This window comes from Amphibalanus amphitrite, unplaced genomic scaffold, assembly GCF_019059575.1.
Source record: "Amphibalanus amphitrite isolate SeventyFive unplaced genomic scaffold, NRLGWU_Aamphi_draft 000432F_arrow, whole genome shotgun sequence".
NCBI classification, from domain to species: Eukaryota; Metazoa; Arthropoda; class Thecostraca; order Balanomorpha; family Balanidae; genus Amphibalanus; species Amphibalanus amphitrite.
In genome coordinates this window covers 66,699-80,733 of record NW_024881926.1, presented here as the reverse complement: position 1 = coordinate 80,733, position 14,035 = coordinate 66,699, and the positions used below count along the sequence as shown (strand labels likewise).

The window sequence follows — 14,035 nt, the reverse complement described above, 5'->3', positions numbered from 1 at the left end:
CGAGCACGCACGTGAGGTGAACACATTCATCCGTTAGTTTGGTGATTACTAAGCCCTTCCTGCCTCCCTTTCATAGGTATAGAAAAAGTGAGTGGTGTGTCAAAATACACACACATCTCCGCAATACTTCTTTCAGTTCGAGGTTGAGAAGTGCGTTTGAGTTGGTACAACTTCAAAGCCAGTCAACACTCAGCCCTCCAGTTAGTCATGATTTGTATCGAGTGATACAGGCGCCTCGAGTGTTCGCTCGGTCTCTCTCTCTCTCTCTCTCTCTCTCTCTCTCTCTCTCTCTCTCTCTCTCTCTCTCTCTCTCTCTCTCTCTCTCTCTCTCGGCCTCTGACCCGCCTCTCTCTCGCTCGCCTCTCACGACCGAGTCAGCGCGACGCGCGCCCGAAGCGCGACGCCTATCAGTTTCGTCATTTGTTCACAGATACTGGCCAGATAAGCCCTTTCAAAATATGTTTTTACTATTGGTGTGTTTGAAGTGGCTCGTGCAGGGGACCGCGCACGTGGCAGTCAGCTCGCGCCTTTGTGGCTGGCGCGCGGCCGGAGTACACTCTGTTTGCGCCCGAATTAGGGCACACGCACCTTTCTCCAAGACGGCCACACTCACCCTCTTCTCTCCCGAGGTGACCAATTCCATAATTGGAGCACTGGAAGGGGAGCGTGTGTGCCCGAACGAGACCGCGGCGGCCCCGCACCTGTGCGGTGGACAAAGCCGTCCGTCGCGGCCCGGCGCGGTGGCAGCGGCCGGCCGGCCCGTCACCACCGCAATCGGCCCGTTCAGGTAAATCAGAGGCCCGATTAGATAGCCCATCTCGGTACGGTGCAAGCCCAGCCTGTGTGGCCGGCCGGGGCTGTGATAATTGGACATTGCGCGTAGTGTTGTGCTATCGTTTATCCCGGCTGTGGAGAGCGATTGTCGGGTATATCATCTCTGCCGACCGAAGCCGTGCGTGAGTTGCGCCGTGAAGCCGGCACACGACGGAGCGGAAACCAGCGGCTGTGTCACGAAGTGGGCTGTGATGTGCGCTAGGTTCGTGAGTGTGTACTTGCGTGCGTGCATGCGTGCGTGTGTGAGTGTGTGAGTGTATACGCAAGTGCATCGGCTCATACGTCAATACGTGAGTGCGTGCGTTCGTGCGTTCGTGCGTGCGTGCGTGCGTGCGAGTGCAAGCGTGCGTGTAGCCTGCACGCGCGTAGCTAATCGGTACGAACTCGTGAGTCGTGTTTGATGGACGGAATGAAGACATAGAGTGCGACTGAGTTTGCGTTTCTCCAGCCTCCAATTCTAGCAAGTGCGATAAAACAAATGCAATATTGTGGACAAAAGAATTCATAAATCATGCTGAACAGCATGAAATGTGGTTCAGAATCTATATCAACGTTGTTGAACGCAGCAGTGCGGCTGTAGAACTTTGGCGCATAACTTTGTGTTTTCAGATGAAGCAATTAATGCCAAGATCATTCGGCTCCATGTGCACTCAAATGGGACTTTGTTGGCCGCTAATTAAGCTCAAGTTATGATCTTCTCGCCATTGTCAGCGTGCACTCAGTTAATCCGTCTACCATGATCCACGAAACTTTTCATCCTAGCGCAAGTGAATGCACGAACACACGGCCATTGTACTTTTTACAAATCCATTATATCTATTGTGTACCTATTGCATAAAAAGTAGGTATATGCCGGTAGATCCATCGACCAATGATACCATCCATTATTGATTATTGTACTGTATATAAGGTGCTAAAAGTACACACCCTTGATTATGCGTAACCTAAACTGGTATTTTGCCAAAATGCGGTGATGTTTTCAATGAGCACGTTTATGTGCAGATAAGAAAATACATATTTTACCAGTATAACGCCTTTTGGGGCGACTAACGGAGCGAGCGAGGGTGTGAGTCTTGCACGTGCGAAATTTCGAGGGGTACCTCCAACTGACTTGTGCACGGCACCCTACTGACCGGTTTCTAGCGATGTGCCAATTTTGAGCACAATCGGCCCAGCCGTTCTCGAGATCTGGGAGCGGCACCCTGCACGTGCGCACGTGCAAAATGGGTCCCAACTGACTTGTGCACGGCACCCTACTAACTGGTCCCTAACCGTGTACCAAATTTGAGCGCCATCGGTCCAGCCGTTCTTGAGATCTGGAAACGACCCCTGCACGTGCGCACGTGCAGCAGCACCCCATCTCTGGCACATGGATATGCAGTGCCTAGTGGGTGCCTTCCTACATGCCAACTTTCAGCGCAATCGGCCAAGTAGTTACCGAGATATTGCAACAATTACAAAACTGACACCTCTTCGTTTTGCACGTGGCACGTGCATAAGGGGTCACCCACATGCATCGGGAATAGTCCAATACTTGGTAGAAGGAATGAAGCTACCCTACAAAAATTACCGCGTGTAAATCGGTCAAGTGGTTGCTGAGATATAAGCCTCGCAAAAGCTCATACGTCCGCACCGCCGGCCGGCCGCTCATACTCAGAAATTTCCGTTAATCTAAGGAAAGACTACGCTCGCTTCGCTCGCTCCGTAATAAAGTAAGCTAACCGTACGCACTGCAATAAAGCAGGAAACCTCAGTGGTGACCGCAATGACAAAAGTTGCTGTCCTAAGCATGTGACAAAATGCCTGTTGTCATTGAGTTGAGTTGCTAAGCGACATTGTGCAAATCGCACTTCGTTCGAGCAAAGTGAGCCTTTGAACTTAGTTGCAAGCTTCTACGAGATAATCTATAGTAATGACCGGCTTGTGAAGTTCTTTTATAATGCTAAGTTCTTAATCCACGCATGACGGGGGTTCTCTACAGAGCCTCTCTCTAGTCTCTCTCGTTTTTCTACAATATCCGTTGAACCGCTAAACGTTTTTGCACAAAACTTTCCGCACCTTTGGCCGCGTCCATTTGATGCCGTGTGCTTCAAGAAAACTTCGTAGCTACTATATGTCAGCTGGAAATGACGTCAGAGTGACGTCATGCTCGGCCGATTTTGACACAAAACATTGACAAGCTCAACAACGCAGAGCAAAATTCCGCATGTCCGTTTAAGCTCAGGAGAACATCTTTATCAATCTTAGGTAGAAATAAGCTCACCTTTTATCAAACCGTGAGTAATTGGAAGCGTTTCGATTAGTGGAGAACAGCGATGGTATAAGTGACGTAAACTGTTTCAATTACAGTCAATGCGTCGCCCAGCAGAGACTCGCGCTGGGCGGCCCGCCCGCCCGCTGTCGTCGCGCCGATGTCATATTTCGTGTGGGAGCGGCCAGGTGAGCCCCAGCAAACACACTAATCTCGCGTGCCCGACTTATCTCGGCCGGCCAATATTGAAACTGAGTGCCAGCGCGGCGCGGCCGGAGGAGCGCAGGCTCACCCAGCTACCCCGCCCTCGCCCTCCATCCCGCCCTCCGGGCCCACCGCCGCGGGCCGCCTCCCTGTCCCCCGCCCCCCCCCCCTCCCCGTGGCAGGGAGAGGGGAGGACCGTGTGGGGGTCCCAGTTGGTTGTGGGTACGATGAGCATACAGGGGCCGAGTTCATGAAGCTTGGTTGCATTTTCATCAAGGTGTAGGGGAGAGTGGGGTAATTTGGCCGCTTTTTTTTTAGAAAACGATGTAACTAAAAATCGACAACACCTTTCTGCATTTTCTCAACGCTGACGGTGTGGCATACATTTTACTTTCCTGGACAGTAAACTTAAAATGATAGGGTGACTACTTATATTGACCCTCGCATGTGTGCGGCGTTTGCCAGCTTCTAATGTGTAGGGGGAGGGGGGTCGGTTGGACCCCCCTTGCCGTTTGGCCCCTGATCGAGCTAGAGCTTCGCAGAAAAAACGAGCGTGTTGCCCGTGACGAGAGGAAGCCGATGATACCCAATTTTGAGGTCCTAGGTCATTGGTTGACCTTCCAGGTCAGGTCAATGACCCAAAGTCGGGAAAATCGGGACCTATTAGAAAGTCGTTAAGTGTGGCTACTAAGAGGTTTTTCGGGGTGCTGATCACGAATATCGTGTTCATTTTGATCACAGATGATGTCTTTAAGCATTTAGACCAGGTCGGGTCAGGTCAGGTCAGGTCAACCAGTAGGGGTTGTGACGGGTATTCGTAGTACGTGTCAACCGCCTCTGACAGCTTCGTAACATGTAACGAAGGCACCAAAACTACTTCGTAAATGTTCAAATGGTTGCTAAATTCGAATTCAGCTCCAAAAACTAGCCTAGAAACATGTAAAACTCGAAAAAGTGAACCGAGGTCACCCGAGGTCACCAAAGGTCAATGACCTGACCTGACCTTCAGGTGACCTTGACAGTTGACACCCATTCTAATGCATGGGAGCAACATCAAATCACATGTTTGGACGTTTGAAACCACGAAAAGCTTGCAAACGCGCGGCTAATGCGAGCCGACATACGCGGAATCGCGATTCCGGCCAAACATGGTCTCGGAAAAGAGGTCACAGGTCAAAGGTCATTTGGGTCAGGGTCATGAAATTTTCAGGGTAGGTGTAAAATTGATCAATGAGAGGGTACTGAAAGTTTCGTCGCAATCGGCCGCTTTTTACGCGAGTTATTCGCGAAAAACCATGGGGGGTCCATCCGACCCCCCCCCCCCCCCTACACATGCGAGGGTTGAAATTGTGACGTATTACAAAGGTCTGCAAAGCGGCCAAATTGCCCCACTAGCAGGGTTATTTGGCCGGGGGTGTGGGGCAATTTGGCCGGTGTTAGTTTGAAGCCATGATTTTTGTTATCGGCGAGTCAGCTTCACATTCAGCAATGACGCGTGTCCTACGACGCATTTGAAGCATTTTGGAGGTTGACTTAGCCGTCACAATGGTCGAAAATAGTTAAAATAGCGGCTCTAGATGCGATGACAGTTTTTTACGAATAGCTTTTGAAGTAATCAAGCTAGGCCAAAGCTAAAAGTACCATCGTAATTCTCTCGTCATTCCGCATCGAAACATGTACATATGTGTTGACCTCGAGAGGTTAAGGTCAAAGGTTGGCTTCAGGTCACGTTACCTTAGGTCGCTTGACCTCAAGGTTACGTGAGTCCAAGGTCATCATGTATATCATTCGATGCGCCTTGACGAGCTGAACACAATGAGACCATTTGCGCGGCTGTATCTTTTTCTGTAAGTATTTATTAGCAAAAAAAAAAACGTTAGGTAACCGTTGATGACGTCACAGCCCTTACAGCTGTCCAATAGGAAATATGGCATCAAGGTAGTCAAAGTTGGTCATGAATTATGTCCTTTATGGTATAATTGACCGTGACAACTCGGCCGTCCCAGCATAGTGACTCTGAGCGCACCGGCCAAGTTGCCCCGCTAGTCCCGGCCAAATAACCCCACATTGCCACTCTGAAAATGTTTGTCTATAAAGTCGTCATGGCTGTACAGAACTAGATGAAATTGCTCTTGGAACCGCTGAACACCCTCAAGAATGGCGCTATAATGTTGGAATTCGCTTACAGCCCAAATACTACATGTTGTATAAATTTTTAAACCGAAGTAAAAGTTAGGTACCATTTTCTAACGAAATTCACGCGTTTTATTAATTTTGAATAAAATTAAAAGGGGAAAGTTTTGACATTTGTTCTCGAGTTTATTCTACCGATGACAAATGAATAGAGACTAAAGTTATTTCATTCACTTTTATCAGCTTTCGTACAGGTGGGGGCGGCCAATTTACACCACCGGCCAAATTACCCCACTCTCCCCTATTTTACGTTCTAAGAAAGTACACTCTATAGAAGTGATTGATTTTAGTAGAATCGGAGGGCGTGTTACTCGCCAGATGTACATACATATTTGTTTATTTTGAATGTGTTTTACTATATTGTATTTATTGTATGCATTGTTGAATGTATTTAATGCATCAACATCTGAAATCATAATTAACACGCGCAGTGGAAGGGGGGGGGGGCGCATTTCGCCCCGATTCCGTCTTTACATCGCGCTCCTTACCGCTGATTATATTCGATTCGCGTCAAATTTGGTGAGAAGACTAAGAAATGTACAGGCAATCTTATGGTCAAAGAATTTTGAAAATCGGCTGGTAAAAACTTGAGTTATGAGTGTGTGAACAGTGAACACAAAATTGAGATTGACGCTTTTCCCGCGTCCGCCGATCCCGCTTCAGCCGGCGACATCTTACCCTTAGCAGGCTTCTAACTGCCACATTTATTGTTTGATTAACTAGAAATTCACCCTACATACTCACAAATGTATGTTCTTTCGAATAATGAAAGAAAAAAGAAAATCGGCCGGTAACTGTTTGAGTTATCAGCGTGTAAACGCAAACAAGTCGCTCATATGGCAGATTTGACCACATTTGACCTCATTTGACCTTGAAGATATTGACCTAGGGTCATGAAATTCACACACAACAGAGTTCCTCAGGGCCCCCACCTACCCTATAAATTTCGTCTTCCTAGCTCAACTGGGAGCTGAGATCTTAGGGGGGCGCCATCCGCCCCCCTTCCACTGGGCGTAGTACTCGCAACCCTTCCACTGCGCGTGTTAAACAGCGAATGGTTATTTCCGCAGTGTCGTAATGAAACCGTTTGGGCGTAAAATGCAACCAAATGGTTAGAAAACTGCGTCAGTCGTAGTTTACGCCCTGTTGTGAAATCGGCTACATGTCGGCCACTCAGCGCAGCGCACTGTCTCTCCTCGATACAATATCTGTTTTAGAGTTGGGATCATTATTTTGGCTCCACATCATCACAAAGCGCCCATTGTTAAAAAGTGTGACTTGAGCGACTTTTTATTCAACGTATATACTGGCATGAATTCCTTGCTTGTTACACGTAATTGTTCAAAAACAGAACATTTAGATACATGCCTAATTGATGGGACCAATCGACTCAAACTGCAAAGCTTTTTGATAAGGCACGAGTTAAGTAGACTTACTGCGATTTTTTAGATAAAGTATTGCTAGTATGTCGATGGATATCGATAATATTTATACGTACAGCATATCATAAAAACGATTGACATTACCTGAGCTTGAGTTATTTTCCGCAGTGAAGTGAGTGGAAAAAATTGCGATTCTTGTTTCCGATATGAAATATCTGAGGGTTGACCGGAATGCAACTCTGAAACCCAAGAGACCTGAAATCCCACGTTGAAATATCGGTCCTACCGCCAGCTCACTGCTGATCAAGAGAAAAGACCCGTAGATCCAAAAACCGGTTAATAGTTTCACATGCGAAACTACAAAAGGGCTGAAGATAAGATCACGAGGATAGTTTATTTATCAATGTAAAATGCCTCTCTTCGTAGTAAAGAGCCAGTAGTTTACGAATATATTCAAAAAACAATTAGAAATGAATATAAGCGGACCGGTTTCGTCTATCAATGACTTCTTCAGCGCTTTTACAAAAACGTACTATATAATACGTTTATTATACGTTTTTGAAAAGCGCTGAAGAAGTCTTTGATAGACGAAACCGGTCCGCTTATTCATTTCTAATTGTTTTTTGAATATATTCGTAGACTACTGGCTCTTTACTAAATACCTGTCCAATATATCTACACATGCCTCTCTTCGTATGAGATGTGTATTTATAGGAGAGCCACTCTCGCCCAGCCGTAACATACCGTCACAAATACATAAACGCACACGACAATTCGTATCAGTTTCAACCATAGAGGACGAATGAACAAAAGCCTTCTCGCTCCATTTCCATAGAGGACAACGTTACACAGTCGCATACCCACACACAGCTCAGGTAAGCTCAGCTATGGAGCAGGCATCTCGCAAGCAATAACATCGCTTGTTTTATCTATTTTAATCGCTTGTTTCATCGCTTTTCGGTTTTGAGACGATCAATGAAAAATGAAACGCATACCTACTCTTGAACAATCCAATTGACAGCACCATTACACGTATGCCTAACGCAATTACTAACATGCATGCTAAAGCGCTCGATGTCACTCATACATTTTCTTATAAAACTAACAACCGCATGCGTGGACTTGGCCGTACGAGGCACGCATTTGCTCAGCTTTAGCATAAGTGTGATCGCCTAACCCCAACTAAATAACAATTGGCGTGTAATTTAAGGGCACTTCATTGTTTGATCAGGATATATCCGTCACAATCAAACGAAATTAGGGGGCGGGCCTGACCTCATTTACCTACATTTGATCACACCAAACAGTTTCACATAGCGTGAATGACAGATGTGCGAGAGATGAATATATGCAAAGCAAACACATTTATTATGACATTAGCGTGCTGGGATGTTGAAAAAACGCAACTGGCCACCGAACATTGTCAGGCACGCAGAGCTATGTGGATGCAGCCAGACAGTCGAATTGTTCTCACTTACAGGCAACGCTGGTACGTGACACAACCTTTATAACGCATCTACGAACTTTCACTCTGTGGAACGTGTTTTTTATCACATGCCTGCTGAATTTCGCATTGTTATCAACTTATAGTTATTATTTCAGCACGCCAGGCAGTGCGCTGTGCGGTGAATCAATGTAGACATAACATAAGACAGATGCACAAATTAAGACGAATGTAACGGACGCTAGCCATCCGCAAATTAAAACGTCGCCATTGCAAGCTCATAGTTCGGATCTTAAAAAGGACTCGAGTCCTCGTTGTTACACATTATTTCGTTTAGTGGACAAGGGCGACAATGATACGCGTTGACACTCTTTGGTTTTCTCGCCTGCTTAGCTACGTTGTGCTTCGTTCAGTTGAAAGCCGTTTCACAGAGTAGGTACACATCTGCTTTCCCCGCGATCTAATGTACCCAATTTCCGAGCGCTCAATGCAGATTTGCTTGCAGACAGCGAGAAGCAATTTTCTGCAAGAACCATAAATAACCGCGTAAAAGATAGCCCCAAAGCACATGCATTTGTCTAAATATAACGACGAAGCAGGCCAGTTCGGTGGTGTGCGACTAGAAGTCACTGGTTCCACATTTTCACTTTCGACAAATGTTGGTCCGCATTTTACTGGCCACTGTTTACGATCACTGAGCCTGGCAGACTAGCACTGGCAATGGTTATGGCTCATATAGTGTTTGTGTGTACGATCTATCGTATGTCCAGCATCATAAAATGTCCAAACTCTTGGCCTTCAGTTCAACTAGGAACACAACCAAGAAGAAGCAGTGGCGTGATTATCCAAGAAATAATCGCGCCACATAGTGCGATTACTTCGGTCTGCGCACTGTGGGCTGCTTTCATCACAAAAGCCGATATAAGCGCCGGTAAACTGGGCATTCGGAGTGCCTCGGCGAGTTCCCTACCGATGAAGCCTGGACTGCAGCGCCGCCTAGCGTCACTAATAGTGTTGATAGTACTGCTCGACACCGCAATGTGCCGCCACCGGCGGGGCGCGCTCACTTAGCCCCAGGTCACAGGCCACCATCTCCTGAATATCATTCAACGTATCGAGCGCCGTAGTCGCCATATGCAACGAGCTACTCGGCAAGACGCTAGCGCCCGGCATATAGGTGGCGGGACTGTCGGGTCGATAGATGGCGCCGGTGGGCGACGGGCCTCGCTCCGGCTGAAGGTAGCGACTCACGCTGCTGTAGGACGGCAGCGGCTGGTGTGCCGAGGACGGATATGACGTCACCGGAGCGGGTGACGTCACCGAATGGGAGCTGTACAGCGCCGGCAGCATCAGGTGTGTCGAGGCGACGGCGGGCGGCGGCGGTGGCGGCGGCGGCACGGCGGGGTGGTACATGGAGGGCGGACTTCGGTCGTCCCGAGAGTATACTGAAACAACAGACCGGACGCCATCATTTACCAATAACCATGGCAATCCTTCGTGCCCAGCATTGCAAATTTTAACTTTAAAAAAAGACAACACATAGTGTATCCAATCACCCTTCAATGGTGACAAAGGAAGCATACCTATCACTCGTGTATGGCATGGGTAATTCAAGCTTGTCCAGGCTAGCATAACCCTAACAATCTAGGAGCACATTGCTTCGTTCCTCGGTACTCCATACATCCAAAATAGCAAAGTCCCTAACCCCCAAGCCCTCAGAGAACAAGGCCCTTGCCGATGCCTCCCAACTGAGTGCGTCCCTCGCCCCGGACGTTTCTCTCACCCGGCGGGTTGATCACTGACGACTGGGTCAGTTGCGCCATGGAGCCCATGCCCAGCCCGTTCTGCGTCAGACCGACGACATTCATGGCGCGGTTGACGATGTCGACGCCAATGGTGGCGCGGCTGGCCTGGTTGCGTCTCCGACGACTGCGGCCACTGCCGTCCGCCTCCGACTTGGGCTTTCGCTTCCTCGGCTGGAGAGAGGAGGGAAAGGTGCAGTTAGCAGTGCTATGTGTACAAGTATCATATAACTCCTCACTGGACTACTGCTTTTTATGTACGCCATGGCTGAGAGGAGAGGGTTTTAGAACTCCCGACACCCACTACACACATCACATTGTCCCTGATCGGCCTGATCTATAGGGAGCTTCGCTGAGAAAGCAAGAGTTTGCGTTGTTTTGTTACGAGACGGAGCGACCGGTGCCCAATTTCAATAAATGATCTCTGAGGTCAGGTCAAATGACGTACGGAAAGGTACAAAAAGTTTCGATGAGATCATGTTGCCTCCTATTAGCTTTCCAGTAATTCCGAATGGTTGGCAGGGGGCGTTAAGCACCCTCTCGTCTCTTCCAGTCAATGGCGGCCAGTGGGCTAAGACTACAATCTACGTTTTAGGCACGTTTAGGAACGTTTCAGGCAATAATAGGCACGTTTTACCGCAATATATTTCATGATGACAAATTTATGGTAACAAGTTATGCAAAAGTTGACTTGCAAAGTGTCACCGATCGAGACATGCTTTGACAATAAAAAAAAAGACGAAGGGCTTCAAGGTTTGGCGTTTAAAAACTAACGTTAAAAAAATTCACAACATTCACGTTTCTAACTCAGCGCGGCCAAACGGACATTCTATTTCAGAAACGCATATTTAGGAGAGATATCGCCGGCTTCAAACAGTGGTATTTGCACCGTTCTATTCTAATATTTTTTCGACAACATATCTCAGGAGCCACAATCGATCCTTCGTATAGCTCACAGATAAGCGTGCTGACATCGCGAAAGCGGTAATTCCATCGTAACGTTAGGCGTGGCGAGCTGGAACGCTTACGCCTGCGGAGATTCCTCAACATTTACGTGCATAAAGCAAATATCTTATATATTAATTATCCATGCGGACTCACAAAGCGTATTTTTTCCAGCGGTCCTCTTGCCACGTCCAATGACTGGTGACTTGGTGAGTGTGTGGGTGGAGCTCACCTGAATTTCGTCTTTTCGCATGCTGAGCGGTCGGTTGTGTCCGTGCAGCTTGGCGTGGACTGTGGAGCTCACCTGGATCTCGTCTTTTCGCATGCTGAGCGGTCGGTTGTGTCCGTGCAGCTTGGCGAACAGACCGCAGGCGTTGCAGACCGTGTTGCCGTTGGCGTCCCGCCGCCACAGAGACGTGTTCATGGTCTGGCAGTTGTGACAGGACTGGTCCTGACGTCGAGACATGGACTGCCGCAGGTCAGATCACAGCGCGTCAGCTCAGGTCATGTCAGGCTGTCAACAGCGAACTGTTTAAAAGGGTATGGGAATGGCTTATAAATCATCTATGATTGATTGAATGATCGATTAGATTGACGACGTTTATGACGATGACATCTGTGACAACCAAAATAATGGAGTACGAAAACAGAATGGCATTGATTGCGATTGCCTGATAGCATGTAGGTACAAGTATGTACGTAGTAGCAGCAATCCGGATAGCCATTGATAACCGATAGGCATCATTGTTACGATACAGCGTTGCTAATCTAGCCCAACCTTTTAAATAGCCTACCATGCGTTCCATACAGCTAAAATGCCATCGGCAGACAGCCTGCTTTGCGACCTGTATCCGAAACTATGCAATATGCACTAGCATAAGCTGCACGAGGCATGTCGTCGTTCCATAGCCCCATGTCAATAGATAAAGCTAAACGTACCGACCTTAATGGCTGGGAGGGAGATTTGCAATCACGCGAATGGGAGCAGAGCGATTGAAAATTGAAATGTGTTGAATGGTTTCTGTCTTGTGCCCTGTACTTGAATGCATGGAGCCAACACAATGTTACAGGGTTTTGGGCACCCTTTGAGCACTTCTAGCATACTTCAGAATCAATTTCATCATAAACTTTTTTGCAATCAAATGACGAAGCACTCTGGTGAACAGCATTATATGTAATATATTTAATGGAATAACCTTCTGTTCAAAATTCTAAAAATTGCCAAAAGTTACCAAAAACACTTGAATATATTTCGGAGGCGTTCCTTCATCGGTTCAAGTGATAAACATTTATAGCGCCACATTTGCCGTTAACATATCTGATCCATGTTTTTTAAATATAAATCTCGCGTCTAGGTTGAGATGTGTCTTCTAATTTACATCTACAGAATTACCTTTACAGCGTACGAACAAAATTAGCTCCTACACTTAACAGGTTAATAGGTCATAATGTTGATACTATTCACACTTACAATGTTAATAGGTTACAAGATAGGGGGAGAGAAAGCGGGCAGGGATGAGGGGGGGGGGGGGGGAGAATTCTAGGCAGGTCACATCAGTACTATGCCTACCAAAAGTAAACACCGCTGCCTGACAGGATAAATAAGTATGCAAACGAATGAATGACTTGAATGAATGCACGAATGAATGAAGTATGAAAGAGAGGGGCATAAGCATATTATAGGTGAGCAGTCGAATAAGAGAGAGAGAGAGAGAGAGAGAGAGAGAGAGAGAGAGAGAGAGAGAGAGAGAGAGAGAGAGAGAGAGAGAGAGAGAGAGAGAGAGAGAGAGAGAGAGAGAGAGAGAGAGAGAGAGAGAGAGAGAGAGAGAGAGAGAGAGAGAGAGAGAGAGAGAGAGAGAGAGAGAGAGAGAGAGAGAGAGAGAGAGAGAGAGAGAGAGAGAGAGAGAGAGAGAGAGAGAGAGAGAGAGAGAGAGAGAGAGAGAGAGAGAGAGAGAGAGAGAGAGAGAGAGAGAGAGAGAGAGAGAGAGAGAGAGAAATACACACAATAATAATCGCTTCACATAAGAAGTGTGTCTGTGTGGGAGGGGGGGGGGGGGGTCGTTCAACAAATCGAAACACGTCTTATACCAGAGCCTATGATCAATAACCGTGTGGTATTCTAGCTCCTACCGGGGACCCGTAACGGACACCACTACTTGACGGTTTACACGATCGTCCATGATGCCACGTTTGTGTTGAGTGCTGGTCGCTCGTCTCTAATATGAAGAGATTCAGCAATCTTTCTCTCGCGCTCAGTCTTGCACACTTGTATTATTGCAGCTGTCACGTGTGATGGGCTCGCTTGTATGCCACGGTGATCTTCCCGGAAATGGTCCCCGAGAGGTGAATCTCTGCGTTGGTTTTTGGCGTCTCGTAAATGTTCATTGTACCGGAGTCGCACCATTCTGCCGGTTTCCCCGATGTATGTCTTCTGACAGAGGGTACACGTCAGTTGGTAGATGACTCCGGATGTGTGACATCGTCCTCGAAGACCCGCCGCGCACGCATGACAGCGAGCTCCTCCCGGGCAGGGTGGGGGTTTGAGGGCTGACCGTACCAGATGTTGTTTGATGGTGTTATCGTTCGTCCAGGCCACTCCCAGATCCTGCTGGCCGCTGCCCCTCACCACCGCCTGTACGGATCTTGTCAGCTGGTCGTCGATGAAGGGGAGAACTAGTCGGGTGATTGATGTTCTGTTCCTTTTCCTTTGGTCTGTGGATTTCATACAGTCCTCAATGGCTCTGTTGATTGTCTTGAGCTTGTATCCATTGTCGGTGAAAAGGTGTGTGATCCGTGCGATGCTACGCTGCCGTGCATCTTCGCTGCTTGAGAGTTTAAGAGCACGTCGTATTTGAGCATAGATGACTGATTTCTTGACCTTCCATGGCTGTGCGGAGTCCGCATGGATGATGATGCCAGCGGACGTGGGTTTGATGTGGAGTTCGGTGACGTATCTTCCACTGTCGTCTACTGTGATGGC

General features: G+C 47.7%; 2 protein-coding genes across 2 annotated transcripts in view; both read right to left on the bottom strand.

Annotated features, from left to right (window-relative positions):
• Window positions 1–7,552: 7,552 nt before the first annotated feature.
• Window positions 7,553–10,657, bottom strand: LOC122391320 (sulfated surface glycoprotein 185-like). The gene is made up of 2 exons (XM_043385116.1): window positions 10,092–10,657; window positions 7,553–9,753 (listed from the first exon to the last, which is right to left on the bottom strand). Exons 1-2 carry the CDS (start codon window positions 10,174–10,176, stop codon window positions 9,314–9,316), a joined length of 525 nt encoding a protein of 174 aa, XP_043241051.1. The 5' UTR covers window positions 10,177–10,657; the 3' UTR covers window positions 7,553–9,313.
• Window positions 10,658–11,134: 477 nt separating this feature from the next.
• LOC122391336 (GATA-binding factor 3-like) overlaps window positions 11,135–14,035 on the bottom strand; it is a 37,578-nt gene continuing 34,677 nt past the window's right edge. The window contains exons 5-6 of the mRNA XM_043385139.1: window positions 11,288–11,524; window positions 11,135–11,140 (exon numbers count right to left, since the gene is read on the bottom strand). Coding sequence (XP_043241074.1) covers window positions 11,135–11,140; window positions 11,288–11,524 — 243 coding nt within the window. The remainder of the gene's footprint in view (window positions 11,141–11,287; window positions 11,525–14,035) is intronic.